Below are 19,339 nucleotides of genomic sequence, written 5' to 3'. Positions count from 1 at the left end.
TGTTTAAGTCATGTTGGTGTATAGTAGGGGAAAGGGCAATCTTAGGTAAAGATTTTCAAATCCTAAAGCAGACCTACCTTATAGAAATGTGAGTCCCAAATGCAAGTGACCTATATAATTTTAAATTTTCTAGTAGCCACATGAAAAAAGTAAAAAGAAAGAGGTAAATTTAATTTTAGTAATAACTTTATTTAATGCAGTACAGACAAAATGTTATTTCAACCTGTAGTCAGTATTAAAAAAAAGATAAGATTTCTTACATTCTTTCTTTCACATTGTTTGAAATTCAGTGTGTATTTCACACATACAGCAGTTACAGCCACATTTCAAGGGCTCAAAAGCTAGCGTACCATATTGGACAGCCCAGCTCCACAGACTAGCTTAGTGCTTATATCACAGTGCAAATATCACATTTATACATTCATAGAAAATGGCTTGAATTTCCTAACAAACTTTAGCTTAGTTAGAGTTTTAGTGTTAGTAGCCAAATGCAAAATGATTTGTTCATTGTATTTTTCTTTTCATTTCTGAAAGACTCTTAAGTAAAATCTGTAGAAAAATGAGGATCCCCATAGACATAAATGTTACTCCTTTCACTTTTTAGAACACCCGGTTTTTTGTTTTAGCTTTTTTTAGAGAGATTGTGAGCAGGAGGTGGGAGGGTTGGGTAGGGACAGAGAGAGAGAGAATCCCAAGCAGGCACCATGCCCAGTGCAGAGACCCATGCAGGGCTGGATCCCTCAACCCTGAGATCATGACCTGAGCCAAAACCAAGAGTTGGATGCCCAACTGACTGAGCCACCCAGGAGCCCCTAAAACGCCCAGTTTTAAGCAGAGAATCTTTTTCACTTATGACATTTATTAAAATGAGAGAGATAGCTTGCTGGGGCAAAATAGGCACAGAAGCCTTATTATGATTTTGTAAATGCTTTGCATCTGACCTTAAAACAAAAATCAATTTTATTTAAAATAAGGCTGATTCAAGGGGCCACTGGGTGGCTCAGTGGGTTAAAGCCTCTGCCTTTGGCTCAGGTCATGATTCCAGGGTCCTGGATCAGGCTCTCTGCTCAGTGGGGAGCCTGCTTCCCTTCCTCTCTCTCTGCCTGCCCCTCTGCCTAATTGTGATCTCTGTCTGTCAAATAAATAAATAAAATCTTAAAAAAAATAAGGCAGATTCTTTGCACAGTTACTTAAGTGTGAAAGGTGCCTTTCCAGTATGAAATTACTAGGTTTAAGTCTGCTGCCTTTGCCCTTGCAGAATTGTGCACCATGCATTTGTAGTCCGAACATACAAGCTCATCCACACTCCCCCTCTGGGTAGCTGTGGGACTTCCCTGATCTTGACCCCATGCAGGCTCCAGTCCCCAACCCCCACCCTAAGGGGAGAGCTGCATTCATCCAGTTTCTTGGGCCATTGAACATTCTGAGTGCCGTTGGGGCATCTCCCAGCCCTCTGAAACTGGGTAACAGAGAGGTACTGCTGTGGTGGCCATGGGAAGACTTGCCTTCCCTTCAAGTATGCCATTCCTGAGCAGTGGGTTGAGAGAGCCTCTTTAACCAATATGTGCCCAGACTGCACCAGAAAGCCTGATTAACTCTTTTCAGGAATAATGGCCGATAGGGTTCAGAGGAGAATGTCTGGACATTCATTCAGCCCAAAGCAGGGCACCCCCTCTTTTATTCTGGAGTTCCCGGAAAGATCTCATTTCATCTTTTTCTCTTGCCCATTGTCAGCATGCAGCCTTGTCCCTGGGCTCCAGAGGCAGATGGAGCCTGCTGCCTCTGCTCGCAGCTGTGGCTAGACAGAGAAGGCTCTTGTTGCTGACTTCCCCAACTTCAGTGACTTGTTTATCATCCATTATTTTCCAGTGACCTACACAAATACTACTTTGGACAAGCTGATTAAAATCCAGCTTATTAATAATAATATTATGCAGTGATTGCTAAAGCTCTTCTCTCTTGGAAAAATGGCAGCAAAATCTAGAGTCCTTGTCCTCCCCTATGCATACTGCAACCCCCTCCCATAATCCATTGATGTGTGTTTGTATTTGTGTACAAAATCATTTATACACAGCTTTCCTCAGATCAGTGTCTGTGATCCAGAAAATGTTAGGAACATTGGAATCTTGCCCTACCCCATGTCCTTCCACTGTAAAATTTTACATACGTGGGGCACCTGGGTGACATAGTCACTTAAGCCTCCAACTCTTGGCTTTGGCTGGGGTCGTGATCTCAGGGTCGTGAGATCAAGCCCCGCATCAGGCTCCGTGCTCAATGGGGAGTCTGCTTGAGACTCTCAGCCCCTTCTCCACACTTGTATTTTCTTTCTCTCTTTCTCTCTCAAAATAAATGAATCTTTAAAAATAATTTTATAGACACACATGCACCACATAGAACCCACACTTGGACAGCTGGTAGTGCAGGCGGGTCCCTCCTCTTCCTTATCCTGCCTCCTTAGTATCTAGTGGTCTTTCTTTCACTTAGGCCTTTTTTGACTTCTGAATTTGCCCCCGTGTGGACTTATTTTTAATACTTCACCAGTAGCACAGTGAATCTCACACCTGCTTTGTTCTTTGGTTTGTTCATTAATCTTGAATGACTCCAGTTCTTTGCCTTCATTTTCAAAGGACCATCTTAACGTGGACAAAGGACAGTCTTTAACACAAAAAATAAATGCATGCACTCAGGGGATTAGGGATGTTGTAAAGGTAGGATATCAATCAAATAATAGGATGCGGCAACTTTACATAATTAAAAGTCCTTTTCCCTTTTACTCTGATCTTCTCCCAGCTCCCAGCCTCAACCCCAGCCCCTCTATCTAGACACTCCAGTTACTGAAAAGTGTAGGTCCCCTTTTGGCTCCCAGAATCAATTATTCCCTTTTGATACCATTCTTTGTAGCCATTCAGCTCTTTGGGATAAAACAACTCTGTATTTGATCCACGTTCAACCATCATAGGCTAGCCTCTGTGACCTGGGGCAAAACTTAGCTGGTCTGAGCCTTGGTTTGTGTCCTCATTTGAAAATGGGGAAATAAATTGGAGCACAAGTGTAAAAGCATTGCATGTGATTTCTAGAGTATAGTAAACACTCAGGGAATGTCCTTTCTCTTGTCCTTCTCACTCACAGGTTTTAGCTGTGGCAGCCTCTACTTTCTCTCTTTTTAGTAATCTTCCCTGGATTTATTTCACTTCTACCATGTTTGTTTCATTCACCATTTAGTGCATTATTAATGATTAATAAATGGTAAAACAGTTATATGGCTCTTAAGTCACCCTAAAGGGTGAGATAATTAAGTTAAAATAAAGGTATATATCCTCCTAACAGAAGAGTTGCATTTAAATATAAAGGGATTTCTCTAAAAGTTTTCTTAAAAGGTAAATGATTGGCCAAAATCTGACCTGTTGATGTTGGAGAGAAAACCAAATCTCTTTTAAATTTCTTCAAAATAAATTTATTTACACCCTCAACTCTGTTTAGTGATTGCCCTTTTCCATTTCTTAAGCCGTCACCGTGTAGTTAATGTACAACTTTCCTTGCACATAGTTCTCCCTCATTTCCCTGCTATTAGGAGGAAAGGAGAGGATGTGCTAATCCTGACTCTTGTCCCTTCCCTGCTGAACTGCAACACCTGTCAATTCTGATATGTGTGAGTAACATGCTCTTGACAGTGTGTCTCCTGGATTAAAAAAAGAAAGAAAGAAAAACACAAAACTTACTGGACCTCAGAACTTGGCAGTGTAATCAGAGTAACTATAACACCAGATGTTTGTAAAGGCACTTCCATTTTTATCTGCTGAAGATTAATTGGAGATAATGTTTTGTAAACAAGAAGAAAATGAGGTTAAATGGGTTATCTTTGTCTTAACGGATGACACAGGCCTGGCAGCATCCTGAGCTTATCCTAGCTGCCCCTCCAGCCTCTCCCACTCTCACTGGTCACTTGAGGAAAGAGAGATTACGAGGTATGCCTGACATGGTCACATGAGCCCTTAAAAAGCAGAAAGGTTTCTCCACTGCACAGAAGAGGAAGTCAGAGATTCAAAACAAGAAACATTTGGGGAACCTGGTGAAGCGTCTGCCTTCAGCTCAGGTCATGATCCCAGTATCATGATCCCAGGGTCCTGGGATCGAGTCACTCATCTGGAGCGACTTACTCGCGCAGGAAGCCTGCTTCTCTCTCCGTCTCCACTGCTTCCCCTGCCTGTCTCTTTCTCCCTCTCTCTGACAAATAAATAAATAAAATCTTAAGAAAGAAAGAAAGAAAAGGAAGGAAGGAAGGAGGAAGGAAGAAAGGAAGGAAGAAAGAAAGAAACATTTGACACACCATTGCTGGCTTGAAGATGGAAGCAGTACTTGTCAGGGAATGTGAGTGGTCCCCACTCACATTTCTCCCACTCACATTCCTGACGGCGAGCGAGGAAATGGCGACAACCAGAAGGAGCTGAAGTCTACCAAGCATGAAAGTGAGCTTTCAGAGTCTGCAAACGGGAGTTCAGACCAGCCTGAACTGTGGTCACATGAGCAGAGAGCCTGGTCACACCATGCTGGAACCCTGCCCCACCGAAACTGTGACATAAGAAATTGTCATATGTCACACTGCTGATAACTTTGTGGTAATTTTTTATGCAGCAATAGAAAATGCAAGGATCAATCCATGTTTAAAATGTAAGGGTATGAATTCTTTCTTAAAAGGAGTTGGCTTCTTAGTGTTGAAATGCCTCATTCAGACAACTAACTTACAGGAAACAGGTATTGACTCTCTCTGCTTTGCCGAGACCTGCACTAGATGCTGGGGATAAGTCACCAAGGTATGGCCTCTAGTGAGAGAAAACAGATGCACAAACAAACAATAACAGTACAGGGTGACAAATACTTAGAGTCAGGTCCAAGGGGCTGTACGTATAGTGCGAACAACGGCTGAATGTAACTGAGGGACTTGAAGAAGGCTTTTTAGCACCAAAGGGTGCAAATCTGTATTCCCAGCTACTGTGTATCTAGAATCCCTTTGAAGAAGAAAATTCAAAATTGATGAAAGAGCACACAAGTCTGCGGTTCTATACTGACTAACAATTAAGGGGGTCAAAGGAGTTTAAAAATTTCTAAATACAATTTAAAAGGATGTGGCATATGTTATTTTGGTTTGCTTTTCAAATTTCTCTTGATTTGGTACATTTAGAATACTCGAGAATAGGAGGGAAAAATGATAGCTTAGTATATCACAAAATCATTCCATATTTATAACCCATAAATCAGTTTCTCTCTTAATTCAGCTTAATTGAAATAATACTCTTCACTTTATTAGCCTCCATTGTCTATAATCAATGACTATTTCTGTAGCATTCTTCAGTCAAAGTGTAGTCTGTGGTCCCTTGGGACTCCCTGAGATGGTTTGACACATACGGTCAAAACTGTTCCCACGATGACACCAACAGATGGTCTTTTCCACTGTGTTGATGTTTGCACTGAAGGTACAGAAGAAATGGTGGGTAAAACTCGTACTTATGGTCATCCATATCACAACACCCTCCCATAGGAAAAAACGACAGTGTCACCTAAGACTATCAAGAAGCAGTAAAAATTAATAATTTTATTAAATCTTAACCCTTGATCACATACCTGACAAACTTTGTTTCTTCCAACTTCGGTACTTAGCAGGTATTTTCTCGCAAATGAGCAAAGTGAGTCTCTCTTTAGTGAAAATAATTGACTGTTGCCAGTGATAGAATTTGAGCTTTTGAGTAAGAATTAGGATTTTAGAAAACTTGTATTCACTAATGTGGGCCAGATAGCTTCCTAAATCTTTTTTTTTTTTTTAAAGATTTTATTTATTTGACAGACAGAGATCACAAGTAGGCAGAGAGGCAGGCAGAGAGAGGGGAGGAAGCAGGCTCTCTGCGGAGCTCGATCCCAGGACCCTGGGATCATGACCTGAGCTGAAGGCAGAGGCTTTAACCCACTGAGCCACCCAGGCACCCCAGCTTCCTAAATCTTCAATGCTTTTCTGATGAGATTGGTGATGATATTAGTGAATGTAATTTTTATATTATGTAACAAAATATGTCAACTCAGTTAACCAGTATTTTCCAAATAACCAGTGTGTAATGGTATAAAATCATGCATGGTTAAATTCAAAATTCAAGATCAGTGGATTTTAATGAAGGAGTTGGAAAAGTAAATTGATACAGTTTTTCACTCTACATTGCAACTAGCCTCTTTTTTTTTTTTTTTAAGATTTTATTTTTTAATAAAACATGGGGCTCAAACTTTTAACCCCAAGATTAAGAATCTCCTTTCCACCAGCTAAGCCAGCCAGGAGCCCTAACATTGCAACTAGCTTTTAGGAAATTATCACTTGACAAGTTTCGGTATAGTATCAAAGAAGTTCCACAATAATCTGAACAGAATTGGTAAAGTAGTATTACCCTTTCAACAACAAATCTGTGTGAGGTTGAATTTTCTTCATGTACTTCAACCAAAATAACATAATAGGATGGAGATTTGAATGCAAAAGCAGATAAGAGAATCCAATTGTCTTCTGTTAAACCAGATGCTGAAGAGATTCGCAAAAAAAGTATAAAACAATGCCACCCTTATTGTTTTTGTTTTTGTTTTTTTTTAAAGATTTTATTTCTTTTGACAGAGAGAGAGAGACCATGAAAGAGGGAACATAAGCAAGGGGATTAAGAGAGGGAGAAGCAGGCCTCCCACCAAGCAGGGAGCCCAGTGTGGGGCTCAATCCCAGGACCCTGAGAGCATGACCTGAGCCAAAGGCAGATGCTTAACCAACTGAGCCACCCAGGTGCCCCTAATTTTTTGGTTTAGAAAATGGTCACTTTTCATAAGAATGATTTTTTATGGTAACATAAAGCAAACATAGGTTTTTTTGTTTTTAAATGAACTCATAAATACTTTTAAATTTCTCATTTTAATTTCTAATGTGATAAGTATAGATAAACCCACACAAATAATAACTCATGGGATGCTCAGTGATTATTAAGAGTGTTAAGTGCCCTGCAACCAAAAAGTTTGAGAACTACTGCTATAAGAGATTTTTTATTAAATCATACTCTGAAAGGGGAGACAAAGCAAACACATAGAAAAACCTGTGTGTACATGTATCCTGCTGCAAAGTCCAAGCCAGTCTAAACTCTGAAGTTTACTGTGTCATAGAGATGAGCAGTGTGCACTTTTGGGAACCAGAATAATTCATTTATTGGGCCTCTTTTTCCTTTCTTCTTTCCTTTATCCGTTTCACAAATATTTATTGAGCATATAATATATTCCAGGATCTGATGTTTTATTTGCATTTTTCACTAATCCTCACCTAATTCTGTCAGGTATTGTTTCCACCCATTTTGCATATGAGGAAACCAAGATTCTGAATAATTAAGTGAATTACCTAAACATGAAACTAAGTGGATGTGAATGTTTGGGATCTGAACTCTTGCCTTCACTGCCCATGTCCTCGAATCTTAAACTATATGAGTTCTCATCACTTCCACTTGGAAACTAGAGGATGGCAGGACTGCCCACTTTGGGTCCTTAGAATACAAGCTGTGGACTTGAGAGTTACTGCTTTGGGTTCCAGTCCTGTCTCTGCTACTTCCCATCCTCCGTGATCTTGTACAGATTACTTCCCCTCTCAGAAGCTCAGTTTTCTTCTCGATAAAACAGAAATTATAACGCCAGTAACTTCGGGGTGATTTCAGGATGGCATGGTGTAACGTATGGAAACCCTCACTATAAGGAGAACTGGGAAAACTGGGAGACGACCTGGTGGTGACATCCGGGTTCTCCTGTGGGCAGTGGTTCCTGTCTAGATGCTTTAGGGCGGTGGGGTCCATGGCAGGCCTCACTCCCCTCGCAGAGCGGTTTGGAACACAGTTGGGGAGGAAGCGATGGCATGAGCAGGTGGAGCAGGAGGAGCAGGGACCTGGGTGTCAAACGAATGCCGGCACAAGTCCTTGCTCAGCTAATTATTACTTAGGCCTCTGCCCAAGAGAACTCTGCCTTCTCAGCCATAAATACAGAGGTGATGCGGCCCACGTATGTGGATGAGTGCCAGAGAATATAAAGGCATGGCCGTAATGACTAGCACTTACTGGGTGTCTAATCTATATTAATTCCTTTCCCTATGACACGTTGCTTCTGCTCTTAGGAAAACATTCTGGGTCTCCAATGGAGACCATCCCTTTCCCTCCAGACTTAGGCTCAGAATATTTGTCTGGCAAACCTTAGAATTTATCAGTTCCTGCTCAAGAAGTCTTCAGAGCCTAGGCTCTAATTGTTATCTTAAAAAGCTGCTACATCACAGCCAGTAGTGGTCTCAGATTTGAAGGCCACATCAGACCAGAATCAGGCAGTTACCTTTGGTGGATCTTAGGAGATTTCCAGTACAAGTTGTTACTTTTGAGGTTGAGTTGGTACAAGAAACATTATATCTTTTCCGAGTAAATTAAATCTGCTCCTCTTTGTGGGAAGGCTTGAGAAGCTCAGATTCTCAGAAGAAGAGGGGAAGACACAATATAAAATTACACAGTTTCTATTTCATGAGTACCAGATTTCCTAAGAGTTTAATAAAAAGTAAAACGGCACCATAAAAATTGAGGCTAGATGAAACTCCTCATCTCAGTAAGTTGATTGAGTGTTACTACTCTTTGGAATTGGTTGTTACCCGGAGGATTATTGATAAAACGCACAGCTAGACCCTGCAGTGTGAGTTGAGTTGAAATCTGGGGATGTGCAGGATGGGGACTGGCTACTAGACCAGCAGGTTTCTCCCCCAGTTACTGCACTTACCAGCAGGCCTGCAGCCTTAGCCAGGAGGGCGCTGAACCTCTTTTTAGTCCTTCCCGGAACCACATCCTTGGAGGCTGACAGCATTCATGACAGGCTGAGTTACTGCCAGTGGTGAGTGGGTCATTTCTGGGAACGCAGCTTTGGGGGTGGCTCTCAGGCTCCCTAAGTGGCACCCACTTCGTGTCCACGGGAGGTGTGGGTTTTATTGGCTGTGATGCCAAAGAGGTCCTTACCTGCAGGGACCAGCCTGGGTGGCAGCCAAGCTAGCTTCCTTGGAATGTTTTCCAGTCCTGGAGAGAAAGGCGTCAGTGGAGTCTCTGTAGTGCTAACCGCTTCTGCTGAGGTGCCTCTTTGTCTGATGTGACTCCTGTGCCTGGGACAGAGACCACACGGTCATTTCATTGCTGTCACATACTGTCAGGTACGGCCCAGATGGTCAACTCCGCATCCAAGACTTTATAAACTCGGCTCTTCAGGGAGGCTGCATGGTGCGCTGGTAACAAATGTGGTCTCCAGAGCCAGACTTTTCTGCCCTTGAGCCTGGCTTTGCCACTTAACCATCTCTGTGCCTTTGGGAAAGTTACTTGACTTCTCCAAGCCTCAGTGTCCTCATCTATAAAAGGAGGACACGAATAGTACCTGCTTCAAAGGTATTATAAAATGCTTAGCACACACCAAGCCCTTGGTAAGTGTTAGTTGCTGTAGTTATTATTATGTGCTATGTGGGTAGGATGGCCTGATGATTTTTCAAGCTTGGGAAAAGATTGCAGGCTTCTTACTGAATAGCCATGTGTGGGTGCTGCATGTAGGTGAGAGGGTGTCTTTTGGCGTTTCCCTCCCCCCCCTTATATTTTCTGTCCCTTTTCAAGTACCTGCTCTTTCCATCCTTCTTACTTTTCCTATTGCTTACCTGCCTGAGATTAAAGAATATATAGTTGGAAGATGAGGGTCTTTGGCATGGCTCACTTACTGCCATGTGAGCTTAGCTAAGTTTCTGAATCTCTCTGAGCAGCAGTGGAGGATTTGGGATGTCTTAAAGCTGCCCAGTAGCTCATAAAGGGGGAATAGTAGTGGGTGCTGTGACCCTGGGATAATGAAACAAGGGACCCACATTGGGAATACCTCATGATTCTCCATGGGAAGCTAAGACTTCACTATAAATGTACCTATGTAATACCAATGACTGCACCTCTGAATGTACTTGACTGGATGTATGAATAAAAAAAAAAAAAAGGGCACCTGGGTGGCTTAGTCGTTAAGTGTCTGCTCAATTCACGATCCCAGAGTCCTGGGATCGAGTCCCACATCAGGCTCCTGACTCTGTGGCAGGTCTGCTTCTCCCTCTCCCACTCCCCTTGCTTGTGTTCCCTCTCTCGCTGTGTGTCTCTGTCTGTTTCAAATAAATAAATAAAATCTTAAAAAAAAAGAAAAAAAATCAATGTGATTTTTACCCGTCCTCTCTCCCTCACGCGGAGATGTGTAGCAGGAAAAAGCACGAGATTGGGAGTCAGGAGATTTCAGTTCTGTTAAGTGAGAGATATTGGGCGTCCAAGAGCCAACACAGAGTAGGAGCCCCAAAGATGGTATTTCTCTGCTACTTGATTCCACTCTATTGAGTCACCCCCTGGGAGGTTTTCATTCCCATTTTATTCACGGTGACCCCGTATCACTGGAGTTTTGTTGTGAACAAGGCTGTGTTATCAGCAGTGCTGACAGTAGTCACGGCTTGATCATCCATTTCCTGGTGACCTCTGTTTCTCATCTTCCTGTCTTAGAAAATAGGAATCTTAAACTAAATGAAATTTCGTTTCTTACAGCTTTAATGGGATATGAAGGCATATAATTACATATATACTGTCTCTCCTAACACCCAGTTCCTTTTCTTCTTAGTACTTGATGCCATCTCTTTGTTTTGTTTTGGTGTTTGTTTTTTTAACATATTTACTCTTTGTCTCCAATACCCCCGTCCTACTTCCAGGCCCCTAGAAAGGAAGCAGCATGAGAATAGGGGCCTTGTCTCTTTTGGCAGTGCTGAAAGAGTGCTTGGCATGTTTTCGATGTTTAGTAAATATATTCATATGCCCTCATATGGAGGTATAATCATGCATTATAATATAATTACATAAATTTGTCCGTGGTGGACGAATTTGACCAGGTAGTCAGTCAGTTGGTTGGGCTTCCCCTCCCTTACTCCCCACCACAACATATACCACACTGTTATTTGGAGATTAAAGGACTAGAATTAAGAATGGTTATATTGTTTGTCATAAAAATTACACAAAGTAGCAGTGCCTGGGTTCTTGCCTTGTGAGCGCATGTAATATCAAAGGACAGTAACTCCGGATATCAGAGGAAGCCCACAGTTTAGAGCTGCGGCCACTGGGCCATGTGACCGTGATGGCGACGTGTGTGTGGCACACGGCTGGGTACGTTTATATATGTAGTGGAGGTAGTCGGCAGGAGGCAGAGTAGAAGCCTCAGAATTGTGCTCACACATATTATTGAGATTTCATATTGCTTTTATTATTTGGCCACAAAAATGGACATAATCCTTGTTGGCTTTAACACACCTACTAGTACTGCTTTCAGTATCCATCTTGCAAAATATAAGACAAGGCCAGAGCTTAAATTAAAATCCTCAGCTTCTTATCTCCTTCCCACAGGAAAGCAAATCTGTGTTGAAAACCGTAAAATTAAGAGGAGAGCAAGGATAGCATAATTTAGCAAAAATTCATGGCACCAGATTCTGAGCTATATGACTGGAGGGATAGGTCAGACATTAAGAAGATGCTGCCTGCTAATGCGGGTTCCTTAAGGTGGTGCTCTGGAAATAAGAAAGGCATGCAAAATATATATATATATATATGTATATATATATAACATTTCTAGAAGGTTTCTGCAATGCTTACTCTTTAGAAGCACTCTAAGAAAATACCTTTGTAGATTGATTGGCAATTATGCTTCTTGTGAGACTTTTGAAATGAAACTCAAAGCAGTTTAGTGGAGTTGAAATATATTCATTTTAGCATTTGGGTGCTGAGATTTTTGTTTCCATTTTAAAAAGGGTTTGTAATAATACCCTCCTATCCCCACCCCCACCCCCACCTCCTCTAACATTCTAAATTCCTTGTATTTAAGAAGCTCATTCTGTGTATTTGGCAAACTGCATCATTAACACTTGAAAAGCACTGAAACATTTTTTTAACCTTTTACACATTTATATGCATAGATGTCTGTGCTGAGGTATATAGAGAAAAGGCATGGGGCTTTGATAATGGTGCTCTATTTAATAAATGCCCAGGGCTATATGAGCTGTGCAAGTTCTGCCATTAGAGACGAGCTGATGGTTATAAAACAGGGAAAATCTAGTATGGAAATTATATCATCTAAATAAAGGTGATTTTTTTCCCCTTCCATTTTTTTTTTAAATAAGATTTTTTAGGGTAGAGGTTGTAATGATAGGGTGTAGAGAATTAGTATTACTAGCTGTAAAGAGAATTAAGTGTTACTAGGATAATTGTTCCTAGTTTTCCTGAGGGTAGTCCTACCCATTGGAGCAACATACTTTTTATGTCTAATCTGTAAAGAAAACAACAACATCAAGTTTAAATTAACACATGTGTCAGGCGCCACCACCATACACAACAGGCATGTTATAGGTCCCTCAGCCTTTTAGATACAGACCTACATTTTAAGCAGATGTCAGGTACTTACTAAATTTTTTTTAAAAAATACAGATATTTGCTTCTGGAGAAACAGATTTCACAAGCATTTTAGTTTATAGCACAGTAAAATATCTCACTAATTCAAACTAATTATGGGGAAGACATGTCTGAACTAGTTAATTAGTGAATGTTCAAAATTAATTATATTTTATTCCTCTTAAATTCACAAGTTACTTATTTTTGTGGTGTTTGTAAATAGAGATTTTCTTGGGACTGCTGTAATTAGTAGATGAGTTTAAAATCAGATATGTATTTTGCATGAATATAATTTTGTTGAGTTTACTTTCTTTTGAGGGGGAGGGGGAATAGAATTTATAAAAAACAATTTTTCTAATCAGTTAAACTGCCTGCGTCTTGTTTACATTACTTGATTTGCTTAGCAACCACTTTTGGGGGGTAGAAGGGAGAAAAAAATTCAAGTTTAACCAAAAAAATAAATTGAATCTTTAAAAGTATTATTGGTATGTAATTTTAGACTTCCAAATTCAATAATAAAATTTGTTTTTAAACTAATATAAGACATACAAAATGTCAAAATATATAAAATGTTAACAATTTAAAGTGTTCTTATAAGCCATATTTCATATTAAACTCAAGATAAGAAATTCCCTTTTATCAGTTAAGACTTTCTCTAGAAACTAGAGAACATGAAGATGAACTGAGTACTGCTAAAGCATAATGGATGGTCATGTTTGATTGACAAAGCTGTAAGACATGAAAAAAATACTGTAACATAATCCTTAAAGATGTACAACTATAGCATTACAGATTCTATAAACTAAGGGGATATCAGTACAGCAAATTTATATTTATTAGGTTGCTTAAAAATTTTACCTTCAAATTGTAATATTTATTCATTCCTTTGTTCATTGAACAGTTGAGTGCCTTTTTATTGCCAGACATATGTAATGAATAAAAAGAGCTTATAAAATATTTATAACTTTTACTCCAGTAACTCCTGGTTGAATATAACCTGAGGGGATAATCCAAAATGGAATATAAATATGTGCATACAGAAATTCATGTCATATGAAATAATAGTGATCAACCTAAATCTCCAAGGGACAGTGATTAAATAACTGATTATCTCTTGATGGGATATTCATGTACTTGAGTATTTAACATGGAAAAGTTCTGAAGATAGAATGAGGACAGCAGATGAGTTCCGTTATCCAGGTTTAGAGGTGATTCTTGGGTTATGCTGATGTCCAGTTACTGCTATTGTCTGACTTGTTCTATGGGAGAGGAGACAGGACCTGGGTGTTCCTATTAACCATTGACCTTGTGGTTACTTCGCAGTCAAATAAGGTGCCGGTGGTGCAGCCATCGCATGCGGTCCATCCTCTCACCCCCCTCATCACGTACAGCGACGAGCACTTTTCTCCAGGATCACACCCCTCACACCTCCCATCAGATGTCAACTCCAAACAAGGTGAGAGACCCTGCCTTCCTAGGCCTTTCTCAGTAAGTGAGGAGCCACATCTCATTAGTCCAGTGCCTTTACAGGTGTCTTTGCTCTGTGTCACTGCGTGGATCAAAGCGTCTTTGTAAGAGACGAGTAATTAACTTGATAGGAATTTTTTATAGCCCACAAGAATTTGTTGTTGCTTCTCTTATTTTTCAGGATTTTTTTTTAATTTTTCAGGATTTTAAGAAAGAAGAAGAAAAACATAAAAGGATAAAGTTACAGCTTTCAAAATCTAGGATCTACAGTATAAGCCAGTGTGTTACACAGATATTTCACTAAAAATTCAATCCTCAGTGTCCCCTACAGTCTTCAGTTATTGCATGTACAAAGTGTTGATGGTAGTGTTTGAAAAATGTTAGAAAAGGGACAAAATAGGAGATTTTTACTTCAAATGTTATTTTTTTAAGTCTTCTGTGATTTCATTTCAGTCCTTTTGTTTTATCCTCTTTTTTCTTTTTTTTTTTTTTTACCATCACCAACTTAGAATAATAAAGTACAAAACCATCTCTGTTTAAAGTCAAAGTAACATGATTCCCATTTTACTTCTCTTCATTATTACCCAGGTCTGCTTCTGTATCATTTACAGAAGAACATAAAGCAGAAGAGGTCTGAATAATCAAAATGCCTGGTTTCTTTAACCTGATGGGTATAAGTATGCATTGGTTGTAGGACTCAGTGCTCTGGTTCTCCAAGCCTTCTGGCTCAATCTGCTTAGAGCACACTTTGAGGATGAATTTGTTCACAGGATGGCCGTTTTTCTCTCCATTTACATACACACTTGGACCTCAACAGGATCTTTAGAAGTTTGAAATAAAAGATCCTCTAGAGGGACGCCTGGGTGGATCAGTTGGTTAAGCAGCTGCCTTCGGCTCAGCTCATGATCCCAGCGTCCTGGGATCGAGTCCCACATCGGGCTCCTTGCTCAGCAGGGAGCCTGCTTCTCCCTCTGCCTCTGCCTGCCATTCTGTCTGCCTGTGCTCGCTCTCTCCCCCTCTCCTCTCTCTCTCTGATAAATAAATTTTTTAAAAAATTTAAAAAAAAAAAAAGATCCTATAGAACCATGTGAAGGCAGAGAATGTAACGGTGTAAAATCTGTCATCACCAGCATTTCCCCCTTTTGTCCAGACCAATCATTGATCCACAGTGGTCAATAAAATTTTTAAGTGTAAAAGAAGAGTGGAGTTCAGAGGCTAGGTGTTTTTTCCACTGCCGTGAGCTGTATTGCATTCATTTTTCCACTGCGTTAAATCTGTATTGCGTTCATTTCCATCCATTGTTAAAACAGCTTATTTGAGGACTTAGTTATTGTTGGACTCTGGCTTGAGTGAAGCTATGTACTCTTACCTAGGGAAGGTAGAATCACCTATACAGATGTGTCTGGGTTGGCCTTTTTGTTTTTTTTTTTTTTTTTAAGATTTTATTTATTTATAACAGATAGCAAGAGAGGGAGAGAGAGAACACAAGCACAGAGTAACTGGAGAGGGAGAAGCAGGCTCCCTGCTGAGCAGGGAGCCCAATATGGGGCTTGATCCCAGAACACTGGGATCATGACCCGAGCCCAGGGCAGACATTCAACAACTGAACCACCCAGGCGGCTCCAGGTTTGCCTCTGTTTTACTCCTCATTTCCAGTCTTTTTCTACTTTCCTTTTATCAAGGATCTCCAAAGAATAAGAAACATCCAAGCCAGATGGAGGACATACAGTGAGAAAGAGAACTAAGATAAGATATTTTAGGAAGAAGGTAGAGTTTAAGAGGGAAGATCATGACCTTGGTCATGGTGATTTCAAGTGCCTTATCGATACCTGGAGGGAGAGAAGGAGTAAGATAATTTATGGGTCACCATCCCAGAGCAGTATCTGAGCTGGAGATTCATATCTGGGAACCTTAAAGCTGTAGATACCAGTTAAATATAGATGTAAAAGCCTCAAACAAGCTACTAGCAAAAAGAATTTAAGAATTTTTTTACTTGTTTTTAAACTACTTATTTAATAATTGCATAGTGCTTACTATGTCCTAGGCCCTGTTTTAAGCACTTTTGAAACAAACTTATTTAAAACAATAACACATGATGGTTCAGTAGTTCTTTCTTTCAAGAATTCTAGGACGGTTCTATTTTTAAAAAAGACTAGTTTTTGACTAGCTACCAATTAACGTTTATTATTTTCTCTTCTCTTTCCATCTCTTCTGCTGCCCTACCTTGTTTTGCTTTACTAATTGTAATTTATATCATTACTTTTTAAAAAAATTTTTTTTTTAATTTTTGAACTCTCTAGGACTAGAGAAAGAACAAGTGGGCATGATTAGAAAATTGCATATTCTTTGAAGTTCTTATTTTGGCCTAAAAATTTGTGTGATTTTTGCATTCTAATCCATGCACTATATTTGCTTTAATATAAAGTCCTGTTTTTAATTACTTTTTTGGTAAACAAAGACCTCACAGACCTTGTCACCATTTATCTCTGGGGATATGTAAACTTTGCTTTGAAAAGAACTAATTTGCTTGATTTGGGGTTTGTATCATTACACTTGGTCATATTCATCACCAAAAAAAAAAAAGTAAAAAGCTCATTAGGTCTCTTGCCTTTTCTCTCTCTCTGCCAGCCTTTTTACTTATATCATGTAGCTAAACTAGTTAGAATGTAGAGGTACTGAGGTCAGAGTTACTAATTTCAAAGTTCCTAGGAGGCTAGTTAGTTTTAAAAGAAAAAAGTAGTATCATGCGCATACTCTAATGGTAGGTAGAACTATCGAGTAAATATAAGTTGTTTGTCAGCAGAACTCATTCTCACTTGTAGGAAAATAGCTAGGTTAATTTCACAATAGGAGCACATTCATTTTTTACCTTCTTCCCAGTATGTTGGTGTGAGGTATGTGTGCAGGTGTAGGAAAAGGAAAGGAAGCTGATGCCAGTCATTTTCTTCTCATTATGTCCAGTAAAAATGTTAAAAAGAAAGATTTGGGGAAATTCTGGGTTTCTATGCCTGTTTATATAATATAAACAGTATTACCCACTGTATCCTTATAAATAACCACAGATACTCACATAACACTATTCTTTGTTACATGTATTCATGCTTTATTCCTCACAACAACCCCTATTCCATTTTTATCCTGATTTTAAAGAACCTTAACACCTAAGTAGCTTCCTCAAAGATACGTAGCTTGTGCATGGCAGAACTGATAGATCCATACAAGTCCAATTCCAGAATCATTTCATCCATAATTATCAAAGTGACTTATAAAAAATTAAAAACTGTTGGGGCGCCTGGGTGGCTCAGTGGGTTAAGGTGCTGCCTTTGGCTCGAGTCGTGATCTCAGGGTCCTGGGATCGAGTCCCGCATCGGGCTCTCTGCTCAGCAGGGAGCCTGCTTCCCTCTCTCTTTCTCTGCCTGCCTCTCCTTCTACTTGTGATTTCTCTCTGTCAAATAATAAATAAAATCTTTAAAAAAATAAAAAAGAAAGAAAAAGAAAAAATTAAAAACTGTTAAGGCTCTGCGGTTTCTAGCCTCTCATACATAGTAAATATTCAATAAATACTAGTGAAATGAGTGACTTGAGATGTGTTTCAATAGCATAGCAGTTGGTGGAGAGGCACACACTTGTAGGATCGTAACGTAACAACAGGCCAAATAAAAAACACAGATCCATTCTCTGCTCATATAATGACCTAAGCCACATCACGTACTTAGATATCCATGAAGTGTATACATGCAAAATGGTTGGTGATAATGACCCAGAATGAAGAACGGGTCTGTTTAAACACTTTTAATTTGCTCATTCATTTGTTCAGTCATTCAGAAGTATTTATTGAGGAGACAACCACTTTGACACCTAGATTGGTAAAACATAGACTCTTTTTTTCCAAGCAGTATATAAGCTCACACAGGAAATCATTTGCCCAAATTAACGTAAAACAAAATGAAGAACATCTTAAGTACCATGTTGAAAGTACAAATGAAACATTGTAGATTCAGACAAAGAAGTTTTTCTCAGAGCTATACATTAGAGGGGCATATTTGAAATGTGAGTAGAAATTTATTTAGTAGAAGCCATCAAACTAAATACCATCATAGAACTAGAATCTAGCAGGTGCTAGTAAGCAAATGTAGTTTCCTTTTTCCTCCTTTGAGCAGTAAACCCAAATCCAACCAGCTGGTACTGTGTTTGGTTGCAGTCCTCCTACCCAGAATCACTGCTGCAGGGCTCTAGGCTTACCTAGAATGTGGATGAGAGTGGAGAGCAAGATTTTAGGCTTGTCTGCATAGATAATGTGCTTGTGTACCTGTCTGTGTCCCAGTGCTAAAATTCCAGGAAAATACACATTTTCTATATACCGGCACAGGATGCCTAAGTAATCAGTAATCATTCCAGACCTTGGTTTTCCTATTTGCAAAAGAAAAAGAGTAAAGTAGACAATTCTGATAGTCTGTGACCTGTAGTCATGATTTTCAAGCTCAATATTCCACAAAGTTTTCTTCTGAGTTAGTCTGATTTTTTTTTTTTTTTTTTTTTAAACTGAGCAGTTCCCCTGCAGACCCTGAGTTTGGGGAGGTTTCTGAATCTCAAAGATAGGGGAGGCAGCAGGTTGGCCCAGTGATGCTGATATGTCAAGAATCATCATTCTTGTAGGTTCCCTTAGATTCATCCCTACTGCTCAAACCTCCCCAGACCCAAGGCAAAAAAAGTCCCAGAATATGAAATTTGGAGTCCACCGTGCCCCAAAAGTAGTGATATTTCTAGCCAAAAAGGCAGGGGGGGGGTGGCAGGGATTTGAAACAATCTTTTAAAGACAGAAAAACATGAGATAATCTCATGTAAGCTCTCTATTGAAGAATTAAAAACCTTCTTCCTATCTGCTTCCTGTAAGAGTTGAGTAATAGTTGGTTCTAACTTCAGAGTTGAATTAACACCAACTTTGAAGGCCATACTAATTAAGTCATTCCCATAGGTTCAAGACCTTTAATATCTCATAAGACCCAAACAAAACCCATAGGCATTTTAAACAGTAAAAAAGCAGAATAATTAAAGAACATCTTTCATATGCTCCCCTGATTTCACATTTTGGTCAGTATACAGCCACTGAATGCATATTCTGGGTGTTAAACCTGGAAATGCATGCTCATATATGGAGTTGGCCTTTTAAGGCCAGATTAGCAATATAAAGAAACTTTTGTGGCTTTTTTCTAATCAGAATCAGTTTTCCCCAAATACACTGAATCTAAGTTTTTATATTTTGCATTTTTATGCATGTGCCCCTACTTTTCTGTACCCAAGGTAAAATATAAACAAAGAGATGCCATTTGGGACTAGGATTAGGTATAATCTTTAGGTGGTTTTTACAG

General features: G+C 39.6%; 1 protein-coding gene and 1 long non-coding RNA gene across 6 annotated transcripts in view; one reads left to right on the top strand and one right to left on the bottom strand.

The window, feature by feature from the left end:
* The window catches only part of LEF1 (lymphoid enhancer binding factor 1), a 122,402-nt gene that overhangs the window by 72,130 nt on the left and 30,933 nt on the right, over positions 1-19,339 (top strand). For all 4 annotated transcript variants that reach the window (XM_059377055.1, XM_059377040.1, XM_059377062.1 and 1 more), the window contains exon 4: positions 13,827-13,959. In XM_059377055.1, coding sequence (XP_059233038.1) covers positions 13,827-13,959 — 133 coding nt within the window. The remainder of the gene's footprint in view (positions 1-13,826; positions 13,960-19,339) is intronic.
* Positions 17,086-19,339, bottom strand: part of LOC132002025 (uncharacterized) — a 31,978-nt gene continuing 29,724 nt past the window's right edge. For both annotated transcript variants that reach the window (XR_009399753.1, XR_009399755.1), the window contains one exon: positions 17,086-18,212. This is a non-coding gene — a long non-coding RNA (uncharacterized LOC132002025). The remainder of the gene's footprint in view (positions 18,213-19,339) is intronic.

Source organism: Mustela nigripes, chromosome 1 (genome assembly GCF_022355385.1).
Source record: "Mustela nigripes isolate SB6536 chromosome 1, MUSNIG.SB6536, whole genome shotgun sequence".
Classification (NCBI taxonomy): domain Eukaryota; kingdom Metazoa; phylum Chordata; class Mammalia; order Carnivora; family Mustelidae; genus Mustela; species Mustela nigripes.
Note: the sequence above shows the minus strand (reverse complement) of the source record. Positions and strands in the feature narration are given on the sequence as shown.